This window comes from Lagenorhynchus albirostris, chromosome 16 (genome assembly GCF_949774975.1).
Source record: "Lagenorhynchus albirostris chromosome 16, mLagAlb1.1, whole genome shotgun sequence".
Taxonomy (NCBI): domain Eukaryota; kingdom Metazoa; phylum Chordata; class Mammalia; order Artiodactyla; family Delphinidae; genus Lagenorhynchus; species Lagenorhynchus albirostris.
The window spans coordinates 20,329,109-20,349,410 of record NC_083110.1 but is presented as its reverse complement, the minus strand read 5'-3'; the positions used below and the strand labels follow the sequence as shown (position 1 = coordinate 20,349,410).

Sequence of the window (20,302 nt, the reverse complement as noted above, 5' to 3'; positions counted from 1 at the left end):
CCAAATGAGAGCTATTACTTGATGAGGCAATGATAAAGTGGGGAGGACAACTCAGATTCAAAACCTTTAACCCTGGAAAACTTACAAAATATGGAATTTTGGTCAGGATGGTTAGCAAAAGTGAAACTGGATATATATGCAACCTTGAGATTTACATGGGTGAAGGAAAGAAACTGCAAGAAACTATTATTGGTCGTACAACCTTATCTTGGTTCATGGTACCATCTTTACCAAGACAATTATTACAACAGTGTGTCCACATCTGAAATATTGTTGAAAAATAAAGCCAGAGTTTGTGGAACTATAAGAGAGAATTGTGGTCTACCAAACCAATTAAAGGAGAAATCGAAAAATCTACAGAGGGGAGAAATGGTGTTCTTATGGAAGGGAGAAATGATTCTTCTTCTCTGGAAAGGCAAGAGGCTAGTCTGCATGCTGACAACTATTCATGATGCCTCTCCCCATAGCATCTACAGGAAAGGAAGACAGGAGGACTGGCCATCAGATAACTAAAGCCCACTTGTATATTAGAGTATAATAAATATATGAAAGGAGTTGATTGATCTGATCAATATCTGGAAAACTTTAATATACTCCAGAAAACTCGAAAATGGTTTATTCAGTGCTTTAAAATTTATTGTAGCCTAAATGCACAGGATAAAATGACTTACAAGCAATTTTTGTTAGCAATACCTAGAGAATGGGTAACTGACCATTCTGGTGAATGTAGTGGCAGTCCTGCACCTTGTCCTTCTTGTGGTGTTTCTAAAAGAGCCCTGTGCAAAGATCCACCTTGTCGACTATCAGGTAAAATAAAAGAACATATTCTAGAGGAAATAATAACCACAAGGCTAAAAAGACAAGTGCAGCCAGAAAGTGTAGAGTCTGCTCTTCCAGGGTAAAGCACAGTGAAACACGGTATGTTTGGAATAGATGTTCTATTCCCCTGCACAGAGGTGCCTGCTATACTGCCTATCACACTCTAATGAAATATTAGAATGCTTTAGTAAGACATGTACAAAACTTCAAAGAAATACATTAAGTGCAAAATAAGTTGTTGATATTTACTCAAACGTGGGTGTTTCAGTATTCACTTACATAACAAATTGCCAGCCAGAGGCGTTTCTGCAAGAATCCCCCAGTCAATAGTGTGTTAAAAAGAAGAAAGATCTCAAGCAAGAACTTTATACCTCAAAGAGCTAAAAAAGAAGAACTAAGCTCAGTTAGAAGAATGAAGAAGAAAGGAAATCACAAACATTAGAGCAGAAATAAATGAAATAGAAATTAGGAAAATGAGAAAAAAACCCAACAGAACCAAGAGTTGGTTTTTTAAAAAGATAAACAAAATAGACAAACCTTAGCTAGACTAAGAACAGAAGAGAGAAGACTCAAATAAAATCAGAAATGAAAGATGGGACATTACAACTGAGGCCACAGAAATAAAGAATGATTATAAAAACTGCTATGGGGCTTCCCTGGTGGCACAGTGGTTGAGAGTCCGCCTGCCGGTTCAGGGGGCACGGGTTCGTGCCCCAGTCCGGGAAGATCCCACATGCCGCGGAGCGGCTAGGCCCGTGAGCCATGGCCGCTGAGCCTGCGCGTCCGGGGCCTGTGCTCCGCAATGGGAGAGGCCACAACAGTGAGAGGCCCGCGTACCGCAAAACAAAACAAAACAAAACAAAACTACTATGAATAATTATACACCAATGAACAATACCTAGAAGAAATGTATAAATTCCTAGAAACATACAACTTACCACCAAGACTAAATCATGAAGGAATAGAAAGTCTGAACAGACCTATAACAAGAAGGGAGATTGAATAAATAATCAAAACCTCCTAACAAAGAAAAACCCAGGACCAGATGGCTTCACTAGTGAATTCTGCTGAACATTTAAAGAAGAATTAATGTCAGTGCTTCTCAAACTCTTCCAAATGACTGCAGCAGAGGGAACACTCTCAAACTCATTTTATGAGGCCAGATAAGAATACTACAAGAAAAGAAATTACAGGCTAATATCCCTAATGAATATAGATGCAAAAATATTCAAAAAAATACTAACACACTGAATTCAGTAGCATATTAAAGGATGATACACTGTGACCGAGTGGGTTTTACCTGGTATACAAGAATGGTGTAACATATGAAAATCAATCAATGTGATACAGCACATGAACAGAATAAAGGGTAAAAATCACATGATCATTTCAATAGATGCAGAAAAAAAGTTTGAAAAAAATTCAACATCATTTTTTTTTTAAACATCTTTATTGGGGTATAATTGCTTTACAATGGTGTGTTAGTTTCTGCTTTATAACAAAGTGAATCAGTTATACATATACATATGTTCCCATATCTCTTCCCTCTTGTGTCTCCCTCCCTCCCACCCTCCCTATCCCACCCCTCCAGGCGGTCACAAAGCACCGAGCTGATATCCCTGTGCCATGCGGCTGCTTCCCACTAGCTAGCTACCTTACGTTGAAAATTCTCAACAAACTAGGAATAGAAGGAAAGCACCTCAACATAATAAAGTCCATATATGACAAGCTCACAACTTACATCATACATGATGATGAAGAGCTGAAAACTTTTCCTCTAAGATCAGGAAAAAGACAAGGATGCCCACTCTCACCACTTTTATTCAACATTGTATTGGAAGTCCTAGTCATAGCAACTAGGCAATAAAGAGAAATAAAAGACATCCAGATTGGAAAGGAGGAAGAAAAACTGTCACTAGTTTCAGATAAGATGATATTATATACAAAAAAAACCCTTAAGACTCCACCAAAAAAACTGGTAGAACTAATAAACAAATTCAGTAAAGTTGTAGGATATATAATCAGGATATAGAAATCAGTTGCATTTCTATACACTTATGATGAACTATCTGAAGAGGATATTAGGAAAACAATGCCATTTACAGTAGCACCAAAAAGAATAAAATACCTAGGAATAAATGTAACTAAGGAGGTGAAAGATTTGTAATACTGAAAACTATACAACATTGATGAAAGAAATTAAAGAAGACCCAAATGGAAAGACATCCCATGTTCATGGATTGATAGACTTAATATTGTTAAAATGTCCATACCCAAAGTGATCTACAGATTCAAAGGAATTCCTATTAAAATCCCAGTGACATTTTTATAACAGAAATTGAAAAACAACTCTACAATTCATACGGAACCACATAAAAACCACAAATAGTCAACTCAATTCTGAGAAAGAAGAACAAAGCTGGAGGCATCACACTACTGTATTTCAAAAATATTACAAAGCTGCAGTAAACAAAACAGTATGGTACTGGCATAAAGAGACACATGTAGATCAGTGGAACAGAATGGAGGGCCCAGAAGTAAATCCATGTGTATACAGTCACTGATCTTCAACAAGGGTGCCAAGAACACACAAATGGGGAATTAGTGGGCATAAAGTTTCAGTTAAACTATGTGAATAAACTAGAGATCTCATATAGAACATTGTACCTATAGACAAGAACAATGTATTTTATACTTAAAAATTCAAGAAGCATGTATCTCATGTTAAGTATTCTGCCATAATAAAATAGAATTAAATAAATAAAAATAAGTTTTGTAGTAATATTGAAGAAAAAAATCTAAATAAGTGTATCTATTTCCCTCAAAAATCCCTTGCTCAGAGATGCTCAATAAATAATTATTGAATTACTCTTTTGTTCAGTCCTCATTCACTACTGAATGGGCATGAGTTTAATGACAGTGGTCTCTTACAATTTTATGGAACTTTAAAATTTATAAAGCAGTAATCTGTAAAGCTAGATGATTTGCTTTTCTAGGGCAAGAGCTATTTCTCTTTTGTTTTCCTCCATTTCTTTCATGGCTGGCATGTTGCCAGGCCCATGTTAAAGATTTGTAGAATGAATGTGTTCCATTTTTCCTCAGCTGATTTCACAACAATCTTATAAAGCAGGCAGGCAAGGACAATTTCTCCCATTTTACAGGTAACACAATCAAGAATTGGAGTAGTAGTGACTTGTCCAAAGGTATGAAATTATTAAACGGCATAACAAGGACTTGAACCCAGACTTCAAGGCCAGTGTACTTTCAACTCCACAGGACTACTTCTAGTTTAGATTTCAAGCCCAATTTTGTTCTATGTTCTTAATTTAACTTTGGTTATCATTCCTTACAGTAAAAAATCATTTGAGATATATGTGTCCTTTAATTTTCAGCGTTAGCTGTAAACTTCCTTTTCATGAGTGATATTATCATCTGGTAAGTTCATTTGGAAAATATGTATGAAAGTCAATGTACTGACTTCAGAAAATGAAATAATTTTTTTTCTCAATATTACTTCATTTTGGTTGCTCTGTATTTGCCATATTTAAGTAGGATGGATTAGCCATTTCTTATGCTTAAAACAATTTCTTTTTACTCTAAACATTAATATTTATAGAGCATTAATATTTAGTCTTTGCTCATTACTTCTGTCTGCTTTAGTTTCCAGAATCTTTTGGCACTATTTCACTCTGACATTTTAGGGACACTAAGATCACACTTGGTGATTCAGTGCCTTCAGTCAGGTACTTATAGGATACTCTTTTGTATATATAATGCTGTGAGTATGGAATTTTTTTTATGTTATAGGTAACATCTAGTACCTTGTACAAATGCACAAAATATTAAATAAGGAAAAATGACAACTGTTGAGCTGGTTATTCTTTTGGAGCAATGATACTCAATATTCTTTCATTATGGGAATTAGTAGGCTGCTGGAGCTGTGGAATTATTTGATTGTATTGATCTGACTACAAGAGGAAGCCAGGGCATTGGCGGTGAGTGCCAGGGAAACTTTACTTGCCAGAGCCCTGGCTGCATTTTTTCCTGCTGCTTCAGCTGGTTTCTTCTTGTTCTCTTTCTCAAATTACTCCATGAATCTACATAATTTTCATGAACTCATTGAATGTGTAGTTTGTATAGAACATTGACTTAGATTTATTTCAAAACATGTTGTCAGGAAAAGGAGGAAAATGTATTTGGGAAGAGGGAATGCTGAGTCAAACTAGATATTTTCTTTTCTGTCTTACTCATGCTTCTGTTTTCTGCAAAGCAGATTTTCAGTTATTTTAATGGGAGATGAGCAGTCATGGTCTCTGTTGTATTATTTTGTGGATTACTATTATTACTACTTTGGGGACTTCCCTGGTGGTGCAGTGGTTAAGAAACCGCCTGCCAATGCAGGGGACACGGGTTCGAGCCCTAGTCTGGGAAGATCCCACATGTCATGAAGCAACTAAGCCCGTGTGCCACAACTACTGAGCCTGTGCTCTAGAGCCTGCGAGACACAACTACTGAGCCCGCGTGCCACAACTACTGAAGCCCGCGTGCCTAGAGCCTGTGCTCCGCAACAAGAGAAGCCACCGCAATGAGAAGCCCGCGCACCGCAACGAAGAGTAGCCCCCACTCACCGCAACTGGAGAAAGCCCGAGTGCAGCAACAAAGACCCAATGCAGCCAAAAATAAACAAACAAACAAACAAAAAAACTCTGGGTGTGTTTACATTGCTTACTTTTATGGTATACAATACTTACTGTTTGGGCTTAGAGATACTGTTTGCATCTTCTTATTCTCGTCTGTTGTGTGTGAAATTTGGTAAGGTAGTCAAATAGGACAGAATTTGGATTTCTTTCTCAGTACAGAGACCGTTTTAATATTCAGTTTTGACATTTTTAGAACATACCTAGGTTTGTTTTGGATTCAAATTTATTCATTGGGCTTTTTGTTTAAAGTTTGAATTTGGTTTGCAAGGAGTTAAAAATATTAACACAGGATAAACTCAATGTTCAACAAATTATTTGGGGGTTTTGGTTCATTTAAAATTCCCACTGAAAACTTTGAACAGGTAAAATCGAGAAATATTAAAATCTCTTAGATTGTGCTTCCTTTCCCAGCTTCAACTGAGAGGTCATTTATTTTGAGAAGCAGTCAATATAATGAGACTACAGTGCACTAAACTAATGTAGAAAATCTCAAGAGGTCTGTTTCAATTATCAAGAACAGTAGCCTATTGGAACAAAAAATTTTCAAATCAAGGCAACATTAAATCTCTTTAAGTAAAATATAAATCTCACCTTAACCTTTGTCTTATTTTTGTCTTCTGTACTTCAGCTGCACCTGCAAGGTAAAATTATTGCTTTTACTCTATAGCATCTTTAAGTGTATATGTGAGCCGACGGGAATGGGATGTGTTTGATAGGGATCTAGCTTAAAGTTATATTATAGATTTTGTATTACCTCTCCTTGACAATTATTTGTTGTTTTAAGTGAAAAAATGAACTTAAATGAATGAATCATCATAGTTTGAGTACTTGGAACTATTTAGTATCAATAAATGGAGGATGTAAGTTCTGATAATGAAAGTTCAAGCTTAAATCTCTACATTATGCAAACTCTGATGTTTAATGAAAACATCTTGTGGGGATGTATCATTATTGGATTTTCCCCCTTTTTTCTTTGGCCATGGAAATATTACCTGGAAGTATTGGTTTTCATGTTTCTTATTTTGAAGGCTTGAAAATATGTTTACCCTAAAATTCCTATTTGGAGTTGTATAAAATTCACAGATAAATGTGAAGAAGAAATAGTTAAGAAATAGAGCTTATATTTCTTAGGGAAGAGAAGATGCAGGGGATGATGAATGCTTTAGAATTAAATAGGTTGATTGGTAAAATAGCTTATGTTAATTTATATATAAAATTACTTAAATTGTTTAGAATCTCAGATCTGGTGTTAGTTTGATTTGAACATAGTGAGAAGGGACCAAGAAGTGGGCAAGGCACAGAAATGATCATACAACATGATAAATAGTTTATATAAAGGTCATTAAAATTATGTTAAAAGAAAGTTGTTTACTGTGCTACAAAAGGGGGAAAATGAACAGACTTTGGCTGTTTAAACTGATGGGTAGAACCAGTTCCCATTTAAGGCTCTGAAAACTCCTTTGAGGCCCACCTCAAATTCCCTCATGTCTTCCATATGACCTGAGTCTCTCTGTCAGTATCAATGTTTTTTTTTTTAATATTTCACCATGTTACTTTTTTTTTTTTTGGCCATGCCTTGCGTCATTAAGGATCTTAGTTCCCCGACCAGGGATCAAACCCATGCCCTCTGCATTGGAAGTGTGGCGTCTTAACCACTGGACGGCCAGGGAAGTCCCACCATATGTTACTTTTATCTCCTTTTTTGCACTCCTTTTACTACTTTGCCTTGTGTTAAAGTTAATGGTAGAGTAGAAAAAGCATAAACATTATAGTAAAAATCCAGTTCCATTTTGAAATGTATAGACATATCGAATCACTACGTTGTAAACCAGGAACTAACATAGGTCAGTTATACTTCAAAAACAAACAACTAAACAACCAAAAAAAAAACCACGTAGAAAGAGGGATCAGATTTGTGATTACCAGAGGCGGGGTGCGGTGGGAGAGGGAATTGGACAAAGGTAGTCAAAAGGTACAAACTTCCAGTTATAAGGTAAATAAGTACTAGAAATCTGATGTACAACATGATAAATATGTTTAACAATGTTGCATGTTATATTTGAAAGTTAAGAGTAAATTCGAAGTGTTCTCATCACAAGGAAATAATATTTTTTTTATATTTCTTTAAAAAGAAATATAAAATACTTTCTTACAAAAGAATCTATATGAGATAATGGATGTTCACTAAACTTATTGTGATAATCATTTTGTGATGTATGTAAATCAAGTCATTATGCTGCACACCTTAGGTTATACAGTGCTATATGTCAATTATATCAATAAAACTGGGAAAAAAGGAACATTTGGCCTAATATAAGGTTTTGTGGTTCTCAGGAGAACCTGGACAAAGCCAGATGAGGAGAAAAGGCTGGGTGAAAGAAAAATTAATGAATATATCTTTTTATGAATTAAAATTATGTATTATTGAAAAAAAATGGTTCAAGCTTTCTGAGTCTCAGTTTACTTGTAGAATGGGAAGACAAATAGGAACTCCAGTGGTTCTTGTGAGGATTAACTTGGAAAGGATAAAGTACCTGGCACTGAGCAGGCACTCAGTAAATGTCAGTATCTTTCCCATTTCTGAGTTTCATGTCTAATTTCCCTGGTAGTCTATAAGTTACTTTAGGGCAACTTATATTTTGTTTTATATTCATAGTGCCTTGTACATAGTAGGCTCTAAAAGATTGTTTGTTGAATTTAATTTATGTCCTGCTGTGAAAGTTTAGCACTATTATTTCCTGTTTCTTTTTCCTCTGTCACCTTGGATTGAGATAAACATGTTGCTTTCATGAAATTGAGGATTTAATTCAGTAGAATGCCATTATAATATGACTTATTCCATGGAGTTTGAAATAGTAAGGGTCAAATCATTTCCCTGGAAACTTAATTATATTCTATAAAATCTTATTAGCCTGTCTCGTAGCATCATAGTCACAGTGGAATTCTGGTGTGTTTAAGATGGTGAAGTCTCTGTCTGTAGAATTCTATCTAATGGCACACATTGAGAATATGGGAAATAAATGACATAAAGAAAGAGCAGATGCAAATGTCTTGCAAATATTACTTGACATTTTCAATCACTAATCCTCTAAAGTATGTTCTAGTTTACTAAAATAAACCAAGAATTCAATTTCTTGTGAGCTCCTTTTGCGTAATTATTAGTAGCAGAACAATATTCTGTGATACACTGCAATTTGTCTTCTTTGTGTTTATCTAGTATCTGACTTAAAAATGAATGGAGCATTCTGATTCAGCAGAACTGATTTCATTAACTCATGTCCGTTATAGAGCAGAAATGAATAAATGTTTGCTGAACATGCTACATATGCTTCGATCATCAAGACATTTGTTCTCCTTTCTTCTCAAAATATAAGATCTGAGAGATCTTCCTGGCTGAAGTTTGCTGGGTGCCTATTCTGCATAAATGTTTCTATAGAGGCAAGTGGCTACCTTTACATAAATTTGTTTCCATGATTGGGATGTGAGACCTCTTTTTAATACTTTCTCATTATGATTTGAAATTATACATTCATTGCAATTTTTTTCTTTAGGAGTGGTAGCAGTGTATCCTAAGACATGAAGAGTTAAAGAAAAATTTTTTTTAATGCACTATGTTCTTTTGTTAGAATGAGGACTAAACAGGCTTCTCATGCATGCAATAATGTTGCTTGTACTTAGCACATAGTTTCTAATTCTGTATAATTGTGCCTAACTATTTAATTCAAAGGCAATTAGCTAGCCTCTGTTACCTCTGTATTATGAATAGGAGAAACTGAGGCTCAGTATTGACTATTTGTCTGTGTTACTGGTTAGGAATTTGAGAAAAATATGCTGCTATCCTAATGATTTACTTTTGTTTTCGATTTCAGTTTCAGAGGACATTTGAGTCTCTTAAAAATGTTTCCAACAAATCTGACCTCCAGAAAACCTACCAGAAGCTTGGGAAGGAGCTGGAAAATCTGGACTATTTAGCCTTCAAACGTCAGCAGGTAGGATTTAGAGCTCTCCTTGGTGGACGATACGAACACTTTAGTCTTCTCGCCTTCCTGCCTGTCAGAGGCTCAGGTGGGTCTGGGGAGACTTATCTTCTAATATTTAGGGCAGAAATAACTTGTGCTGTGTGGTGCTGACCTGCCGTGTTCACACGGCTTCCTGCGGCATTCAACGTTGTCCTTGCTTTTATATGTGCACTTTGGGGGTTTCCACGAGTGTCCTTATACCTCTTTTAAAGAAAACTCCTGCTGGTTTGTGAAGGTTCAACTACCCTTTGACAAAGGATGCCTTAGTGGCATAAAGGGAACCTCTATGTAGCTTGAACAGGTGGCTTTTATATTTGACAGGGGGATACGTGAGGAGAAAAAACACCTCAAGACCAAGAAAAGGATGTGGATGTACATACAAGCTTAAAGAAAGGAGTCATAAATATGCCAAATAGTTTTTTTTTTTTTTTTTAGTTTAGCTTTAGTTTTCTTGTTTGATCTCTGAAGATTAGTAAAAATTTGCTAAATATGTAAGGTTAAAGGGAAACATGCTTTCCAAGTGCACGTCTTTTAGCCTCTTTTTATAGACCACAAGATAAATCCAGAGCCAAAATAGACTTTTATAGGGCTGCTTTTAGAGTTCATATTTTATAATATTAATAATCATTAAGTTCTGTGTGTTTGCAAGATACCACCATAGTAGCTAGCTACTTTTCCCAAACTGGATCTTTTCCAGTTTCTTCACATTCCACTAGGTGTCAGGATCATCAAGCTTTTACTGGGGCTGAATGTTTGTTCAGATCAGAACAACCAGGTAGATGTTTAAATTAGGTTGCATGAAATTCGGGAATGTGCTCAATGATGGATAGCATCTAGAAAAATGACTGAGTGGCTGACTCCCACGGCCAACCACCGAGTCCATTACTTAAGACTGTTTTCTGTTAGTGTGGCAAAGGGTGTAACTCTCTTGACGTTGCCTAATTTACAAATTTTGGATCTTTTGGAAGGGGGATTTCAAAGCAGTACTTCCTTTATTTAGTTAAACCTCATGAAGTCAACATGGTGTGGTCTAGAAATAGTGACTTGAAAAGAGAATTGTGTTCTAGGCTTGGCTTTATAATAGACATTACGTGGGCATTTAACCTTCTCATGATCTTATTTTCCTAGGAGTTATATTTGTTTTGTAGAGTGTTCGGGGACAAATGCAATATCTTTGCACGTACTTTAATTTATATGAAAAAAGACACAATATCCATTTGTTTTATTTATTGATTTTATATTAGTGAAGGCCTAGGAATTAGCACATGTAACAGAAGCAATCACGGTTACTGAGAGCTACTACAGTAAGTTCCCAAATGATGCTGCTTAAAATTCACACTGTGAGTCACTGCTCTGGCCTATGTAGTTTTTAGTACAGTTTTGTTTCCAAGAGCCATATTTATACCACTGGGGGGTATTTGAGTTGGCAGGCAGTAGTCAGCGTGCTCTTCTCTTATCCTTTCTCATTAGCACATTTTCAGTGATTAGATTCTTACATTAGCTAATTGGGAATTTGGAAAAATGTGAATGCTTCAAGGGCAAAAGGGCATAACTCTGGGAGAATGGCATTGACGACAGACAGGTAAATTGCATGTGTATGTGAGAGAAAGATGGGCATGTCGTTATTTATATATGTATACGTATGTTTATGCATATATAAATCTTATATTCTATTTATTAAATGACAACTGTCTGCCACATAGTGTGATTAGAACATTTATGGATTAGATCATTAAGTAATTGTGACGATATAATAAGGTTGGTTTTATGAGCACCATTTTACAGATGAGGAAACTGTTAAGCGAGTTAAGTAACTTGCCTAAAGTCACTAGGCAAGTAAAGCTGAGCTTCAAATAGGTATCAGTGACTCCAAACCTGGGCTTTCTCCAATATCCCTGCAGGGAGCCAGGCTGGGGGGATAGTAAAGTGAGGAGTTCTAGGCATGCAGTATGAAGACAATTTTAGGATAGGCCAGACATGGGGCTTAAAGAGACATTTGAAATGGGCATCTGATGAGAGGCAGAGACAGGGGCAGCTCTCTCCTCCTCTCTTTCTCTCATGCAAATTGTTCAGTATAGACAAAAACACAAAAGAATTTTTGAAAGAATATCTTCAGACAGCTAAGAAAATGTATAAAACTTTATGTTTACAATCTTTGAGTGTTATATCTAGGAACCCTAGTTCTAGTGAAATTTATTCACACAAGGCAATTTTTTTAAACTCAAAAGGACAAATTCTTGTGAAACAGACTTACCTGCATACGTAGAATACTGTCAACCCTTTATTTTACTTGATTCTGCTTTTCCCTATATCTAGTGATCATTTTTTCTACATGGAAAAAATGGAAGGGGAATTAGAGTGAAATGGTCAGAAAAAGGATGGTAGAGTAGAAGGAAAGTCAGGGACCAAAGAGTGGTAAAAAAGAGGGAAAGGGACTTATAGGGATAAGATAAGAGGGATAAAGTGAGGGAAATTAAGCTATATTTGGTTTTATACTACATGCATTTAGTAAGTTAAAGCGTTTATTTTTGAAGAATTAAAAAATCTCAGAATAGAGAAAGGGAAAAAAAGAGATAATTACAAGAAGACATAGTGAATGAGGGAGGTGGCAGAGAAGAGAAAGACAAACTTTGTTTCCCATTAGCTTCCAAATGTAGCAAAGCTGCCTAGAAATTTGTAATATTAACCAAGTTCTTCTGTACCAAAGCCACAGAGGAATTGTGTTTCCTGGATGGGCAGGGTTTAAAGAGTCAGAACATTACCTTTTCTCTGACTTGGTGGGATTTGTCTTTTATGTCCTATCCTACCCTCTGTAAAGTCCCCCAAACCTATAAACACACATTAGTAAGTTTCCCCTACCTGAAAAGATTTAGGTCTCTGTAAAATTGCCATTCAGCAAGAAAGCTTCTGCCTTATAAGGCAGGATGCTTTGTACCAGAGAATTAGTCATGCTTTGTTCCCTGGTCCACCCATATTTATCATTTCTCTTTGTGACAGAACGTAAGCTCTGTAAAGACAGGGCCTTGTCTGTCACCTTCAATGCTGTATGCTCTGCAGTGCTCACAGCAGTATCTGACCCATGGCTAACACTCAATAAATACTTGTTGGTGCTGTTATTGCTGTGAACAAGGAAGCATGCCAAAAGTTTTAGCCTCAGATTATAGGCAATTAATTGATGTGTTTAACTGTACTTTTTTTATATAATTAAAAAAATATTTTATTTATTGGTTTTTGGCTGTGTTGGGTCTTTGTTGCAGTGCGTGGGCTTTCTCTAGTTGTGGCAAGCAGGGGCTACTCTTCATTGTGGTGCGCGGGCTTCTCATTGCGGTGGCTTCTCTTGTTGAGGAGCACGGGCTGTAGGCACGTGGGCTTCAGTAGTTGCGGCTCGTGGGCTCTAGAGCACAGGCTCAGTAGTTGTGGTGCACGGGCTTAGTTGCTCCGTGGCATGTGGGATCTTTCCAGACCAGGGCTTGAACCTGTGTCTCCTGCATTGACAGGCGGATTCTTAACCACTGCGCCACTAGGGAAGCCCTACTGCACTTTTAAAATTCAGAAGGGTATTAACCCTGAGGCTTCCTGGATGCCAAACGTTGACAGATTGCTCCTTGCCTTATGTATTATTTAGGTTTTCTCCTAACATATTTCATTTTACATCTATTTCTTTAAACAAACACAAAACATCAATATTATCTTAGCTATGAATTAGGGATGCCCAATAAACTGACTATAATTATTTTCTTGGACTCTTTCATTAGATTTTATTTTCTGTCCCTTTCTATGACATTTTAAACATCATTTTGAGAGATTTCTTTCTGTAGGCCACATATATCCCTGGAATACTTTGCTCTATTCTTTTACTTTTTTTTAAGGGTTGGTGGGGGCGGATTATTGTGCTTTCTCTCCTAGGTGTAAGCTTAGCCTTGCCTTGCCTTGCCTTGCCTAGCCTCGCCTTTCCTCCCCTCCCCTCCCCTCCCCTCCCCTCCCCTCCCCTCCCCTCCCCTCCCCTCCCCTCCCCTCCCCTCCCCTCCCCTCCCCTCCCCTCCCTTCCCTCCCCTCCCCTCCCTTTCCCTTCCCTTCCCTTTTTCTGCTCCTGCTTCTTTCCTGTTTGTTTGTCTTTTAAAGAGTGAGTGCTTACGCTTCAACTATTCTTTGGGCTATATTTTAGGTTGGGGTACAAGCATTTCTCCATTTTACTAATGTCAAAAAGACTAATGTTAAAAATAGCTTTGGTTGGAAAAGGTGAGAGGAGGCTGTGATAGATGAGGTGGTGGGATTCTCAGGATGAAGCCATCTGAAGTAAGTGGATGACAAAGCCATATTACCAAGAATCTGGAGACTTTTTCAGTTTTTACTACATCTGAAAATGCAGTCTTAGAGTTTATTTGTTTAGACTGTTTGGTTTTTATCCTCCAGGTTGATGATACGTAGGAATGGTAATAGCAAGCTGCAGCTATTATATAGAGCCCAGGTTTATGTATTAATTTGAGAATTTATAAATCAAGAGATTTCCTTGGAGCTTTGTTTTTCTGGAATAAAATAAAATAAAGTTTGATATTCTAGACTCTAATTTTATTCCTTTCTTCTATTCTTATAATGCTATTATAAGTATTAAGAAGTGTAAAAAGTAATAGCATTATAAGACACAGCCTGTTTTCAGAAACTTTTAAAGTCCTTTGGTATGAATTAAATTTGACATTATTGAGTTGAACATTATGTAGACTGAAGCACATTTACACACTGATGTGAAAATTTAATATGTAAAATTAAAATATCATACCTCAGATATACATCCATGTTTCAATGTGTCACAATCCCTGATCTCTCTCTTGTCTCCCTGATCATGGCATGCTATTCTTGCCTTCTGAACTTTTCACAAGGTTCATAAACTTGATATTTAGGATATCTAGCCCTTTTCTATTTATCTATTTAACTACTAATCTTTCTTTAAAGCTAAACTGAAGTCTAGCCTCCCTCATGATACTTTATCCTATGGCTTCCAATCAGTATGTAAGCTCTTCCTTCTTTGCCATTCTTAGCTTTTATCCATGTCATACAATTTAGAATCTGACTGATTACACACTTATTGAAGATCCATGTAGTGCAGGTTAGAGTGTGGGCTTTGCAGTCAATGAAATCTTGTTAGATTATTTGTACTGCTTTAGGCACTGCAGCTTTTTGTTTTAAAATGTTTGGAAAATAATACCTAACTTATAACCTGTTTTGAGAAAACAATATATAAAGTGTAAAGTACATATATGCTTTAAATCCTTTAAAATACATAAAGGAATCAGTATATAAAGGACTTACCACAGTGCCTGGCATGTGGTTAGTATAAGCTGTAGTTATTATAATGTTGTTTTTGTATTATTCTCATCTGTCTTCATCCTAGATGGTTGGTAAGTTCCATAAGAATACGCTGTCTGTTTTGTATACTTTTGTACTTCACGTAGGGTCCAGCACTGTTATGAACATAGAGGGTAGGATTATTTTGGACATTTGTAACATAGTGGTTAGTGAGCTCTGTCATAAAAAATGTTGATACCTTTTGAGAAGGGAGTTGCAGTATTTGGTTCTAATGTGTTTTTGAGGTAGTGTCTCTTGATGGGCAGTGGAATTAAGGTCCTGAGTACTTTGCTGTGGCAAACTATAACATAAGGTAGGGTGTTAGACCCAATATTCTGGCTAAACCCCAACTCATGTTATAATTACATCATGTGTGCCTAAACTTCCTTTGTGGTTCCAGGTGATATCATTCAGCATAATATTGTTCTCTTTAGTGATGATGTTCAGGAGTGAACACTGCCTTTTTCTTTTTCTGAGCTGAGTTAACCCCTTAAGACAGCTCCAAAACCTGAAGGGCATACAATACCTTACAGAATAGGAATTGAATTTAAAATGACCCCTTATCAATGAAGAAAAATAGAAATAAATCAGATGAATTTTATTTAGTAAGAATGACTGCAGGTTAACACCTTGCATTGAGAAATAAAATTCTAGGTGGATAATGACTGACCACATGGAAAAGAATCCTAAGCTTCTTCGGAAACTCAAGAACTCTGAGGGACACAATACAGCAATGTAGGACTCCTGTGAAATCAACGCTTAGCAAAACAAAATGGATGATTGTTAGGCTTTGCTGTTTTTGTGCTATAGAACATAGAGTAGAGAAGTTGATGATTTCAAGTAATAGTCTTTAACCACGTAAAGACTTATAGCAAGACTTTATAACATTTTTTATAAAAAATGTTATGGATCATCTAGGATAAAGGGATATACAGTGATATTGCACTGGGAGTTGTTTACCTGTAAGGACAGTGTAAGGGAGAACTAACTTCCCATTTACGTTAACAATAAACTAGAAGTTGTAAGTATATTTTACTTAAGACCTTTAAAAATAAAGTACATATGCATCTGGGATTATTTAGCTGCAGTCTAAAGAAGAGTATAATTGGGGGCTGAATGAGTGTTATGGTAAGGTGCTAAACTTCTAGAATGACCGTTCTATAAGAATAGATTCACTTCAGTGGCCTTTGTTAGATGAAATATGTTAATGGCTCAATTGGGAGAAGAGCCTTCCCTTCCTTATTCTGTAATTAATCCAACTCTGTTGAAAGAGTTCTGATTGAAGTATTCCTTTTAAGAGTAAGTAAACCAAAGACTGCTGCATTAAAATATTCATGTCTATCTTAGACGGTATTCTGTTTCTTATTTGCCCAGTCAAGTAAAATGATTATTTATGCCATTTATAAAACTGTTTCTGAAGATCCCAAAGCATTTCAGACACTGTTTAAAAATTACACAGATTTGGGCTTCCCTGGTGGCGCAGTGGTTGGGAGTCTGCCTGCCGATGCAGGGGACGCGGGTTCGCGCCCCGGTCCGGGAGGATCCCACATGCCGCAGAGCGGCTGGGCCCGTGAGCCATGGCCGCTGAGCCTGCGCGTCCGGAGCCTGTGCTCCGCAACGGGAGAGGCCCGCGTACCGGAAAAAAAAAAAATTACACAGATTTAAAAAATGCTGGATTATAATACAGTGTGCTACAATAAGTTTCAAGCCAACCCAAATGTGCTTTATTCTGTCCACTGCATGTGCAATTCCATTTTTATTCAACTGCATACAGTTGTTTGTCTCGCAGGAAAAAGAAAGAGATGGCATTACATTTATTCTTCAGTTTTCTGATACAGACAGAGAGAAGAAGGTTAGATACATCATTCAAGGTCATTCCGAGTCAGTAGCAGATTCAGAATTAATATCCACATTTCCTAATTTCTAGCTTATTGCAATAGCCATTCAGCCATTTTTACTCCTTCATAAACTACAGATCTTTATAGGATGATTTCTTTTTCTATAGTTATAGTCCGAAGTTAAAAAACCTTATGGATTTTTATATAAGATCCTCACCCTTTATTTAAAAACAAATAATCAAAATGATGCATATGATATACTTGTTCTCCTTCTAAAGTTTGATTTCCACATTGGATATAGTTAATAGTCATGACAAGTAAGTGTATTCTATTAAATTAGTAAAGTAAAAACATTGCAGAGAAATCTTTTAAGTTCTAAGGTTTGTTATTTTATTTCCATCTGTTGTCTCAAGGGTTTCGTTTATTGGTGGCAATTAGGTAGAAAGCTGTTGAATCAAGCACATACCAGCTGATTTTTATGCACCAGAAAAGATTTATTAATTTTTTTACAAGATTGTTTGCTATATGATAGTTTATCTTACGGGGAGCTTATAGCTACTTTGTAGTGGGGTATGCTCATTGAAATAGTTAATTCTTTGTCATGGCTTGTTTTCAAAACTTACAATGCTGATAGGAATTTTAGAAGTGGTAAAAAACTTTAGTGTTTGCATCAATGTGGCAGTTATTTGTGCATGTTTTATATTGACATACGAGTTCATAAGATTGTCATTAGAAGTTGGTATTGATGAGAAATTAAAGTTCTAAAAGAGTTAACCCTGAAAACGATATCTTCGCTAGTCTGTTTTATAGCTTGAAAATGACCTTTGTGTACAAATCAGATAACTTTTTACCGCTAGGATTATGACCTCTGGTGGTTTAAGATGAAAACTAAAGAAGATATAGAAGAATCCGTGAACCTTAAACTAAGGAGCCTTTAGAATTCATCTAACTCAACTGTTTTAGATGTGAAGAAAAATGAGACCCAAGGAGATTAGCTGTCTTCTGTTAAGCTGTACACTTTGCTAGTGGTAGAGCTGGGACGATAACAGGAGGTGATATGTTCTTTGGTTCTTTTCTGAGTCATTTAGCATAAGTCAGCCAGTTGTATACTGATTCTTTGGTATCTCTGGTTTGTATTCTGAATGTAACTATAGATGCTTATAACATCCATATATATGTATAAGCTGTATTAGACACTGAGAGATGACTATAAATGGAGATCATTCAGTAGTGCCATTTTTTAAAATGAAAAGACAATGCAATAATATTACAGCATTTTAGAAGAGGTAGAAATTATATGCATCACCTGGTTCAACCACTTCAATACATGGATACACAAATAATACAGAAAACATCATTATGTTCTTTTCTATTGTATAGGAATTTTCATTTGTTCGGCAATTTCTAGATCCTGTGCCCTCTAAACCAGTGCTTCCTAAACTTTAATATGCATACAAATAACAAGGGGAATTTTGTTAAAATACAAATTTTGATTGAATAGATTTGAATTGAGACTGGAGAGTCAAACAAGTTCCTCAATGATGCTGATGTTGATGGTCCATGGATCATACTTCAAGTATCAAAGGAGTTTTAATAATAAATTGCAGGAGAGCATTATTTCCAGTTGTGTCTCAAGAGCCTAATATAGTCCTTGGAACATAGTAAGTACTTAATAAATATTTTGGATTTGAATTATGATCCAGTAGTAAGATTTGTGTCTATGTTTGGACATAGAAGATATTGCTAGCCTACAATAATATCCTTTATCACAAATTTTATATTGTTTATTTTGATGTTTCACTGTCATGTGAAAAGACATGTTATGCACGTACGTATTGTGTTTTTATAGATTACGTATTTCAGTAGTTGTAGAAGTTGTCCTTTGTATATTTTTGCTATAAGTGAAAGACTGAATATGAGAGCAACTGAGTCTAAGGTACAGGAAGCTGAAGAAGAGTGAGAATGTATCAATAGTATTTTAACACTGCAGTGTTCATTGTGACTTGGCCAAACTGACCATGGGACCAGCTGGTATTGACTCAGCAGCATTTGTTCCAGAAAAGCAAGCTTGGTCACATACTTACTATACAACTGATGAAAACTAAAGTCTCAAACACATTCTGAATTAATTTGTGTATCCAAGTTGTGTGTCTCTACCTGATTGTACAATCAGAAAGCATCACAATGATTGTTACTGTGTCCTTGTCAGGTGAAAAGATTACTGCTACAGCTACAGCTCTCCATGTTAATAGTAGTGCTGGGAACATGCCTAGAGCGCTACTGGCTAAAATTCAAAGGAAGTGTTGATGCTGCTTAGATGAGGCCAACAGTTCTGCTGACAGCAGAGATTTAAACATGAACCCACCAATCATGTAGCCTTTTGTAGATGTTAGGCTGTTTGTTTGTAAGGGGTTAATTGCCTGCGGCTAGTTTAATATGTAATGAGAAATACAGTTTTTCCTTTATTTTTTAAAAGCGTACTCAATTTTTGCTCTCTAAAATACCATATTTGGATAGTTTCAAGTTGCTATTTAGGAGGAAGCTAGTCAGCTTTTATATTATTTCTCATGCTCCAAATGTGACAGCAGTAGAAGCACATGCTGAAATACATCTAGGTGAGGGGAAGTATCACCGGAAGACGGGGCAGCATTGCTGGCTTGCTCCACATTTTGCTCAGTGATTTAAAAGGCTATGTACCTATATAGGTTTTCTTCCATGCACTCTGGTTTCAAATGACAAAAAAAAAAAAATTAACCTAGTTAATATTCTTCAAAGTCATATTACATTTTAGATGGGATATCTTTGAATTTTTGCAATGTAAATAGCTTTTCTTCTATGGGCAGCTGACACTTATATTCATTGATCAAGTTAACCATATTTTGCTTATTAATATTTTTAGTATCACCTAGGGGATTTTAGCAAGATGCCACAATCAACCCATAATTTACATTGTATTCTTCCCTTAACTGTATTTTTATGAATCTAATTTTTTCTCTGTTGTAGCGTACAGCATTAATACATGCTAATATTCTCTGTATAAATGCTGCTTTTATTATTATAGCATTTGGTTGCACCATAGCTAAGTATTTATCATCTACTCTATTATAAAATCTTTGTTCCAAAGGAGCTGTATGAGCCTATTAGATATATACACAATTAAGTAGGTAATGATCTGTGGCTGCATCCATACAGCATCAACAGCTGACCTGGGTTGGTTTTCCAAACATGATGCTGGTTGATAGATTAGGGGATTAAACTGTTTTCGTTATCTTGAGGACCTTTTTTGTGCTCTGAATTTAACTTACGTATTTTGTTGTAACCTTACTTTTTGCTTAGTGAAGAAATTATAGTATTTCCTCATTATGATTTAGATATTGGTGTTTATCTCTATTGTGCTAAGCTCTCCACCCAAACACTGGGAGTTACTGAAGCCTCTCTTGGTACTTTCATTGGTGCAGAATGAATGGTCTACCAAATGTTTCATTGCAGATAGTTACACATTTATGTCTTCATCTTAAATTTATATTTGTAAAATTAAAGTTAATTGAGTTTAGGTCATTTCCCCGGCTTCAATGTTAGAGTC

General features: G+C 36.1%; 1 protein-coding gene across 1 annotated transcript in view; it reads left to right on the top strand.

The window, feature by feature from the left end:
• Nucleotides 1-20,302, top strand: part of CTNNA3 (catenin alpha 3) — a 1,656,790-nt gene that overhangs the window by 183,324 nt on the left and 1,453,164 nt on the right. The window contains exon 5 of the mRNA XM_060125436.1: nt 9,389-9,508. Within this exon, the coding sequence (XP_059981419.1) occupies nt 9,389-9,508 (120 nt within the window). The remainder of the gene's footprint in view (nt 1-9,388; nt 9,509-20,302) is intronic.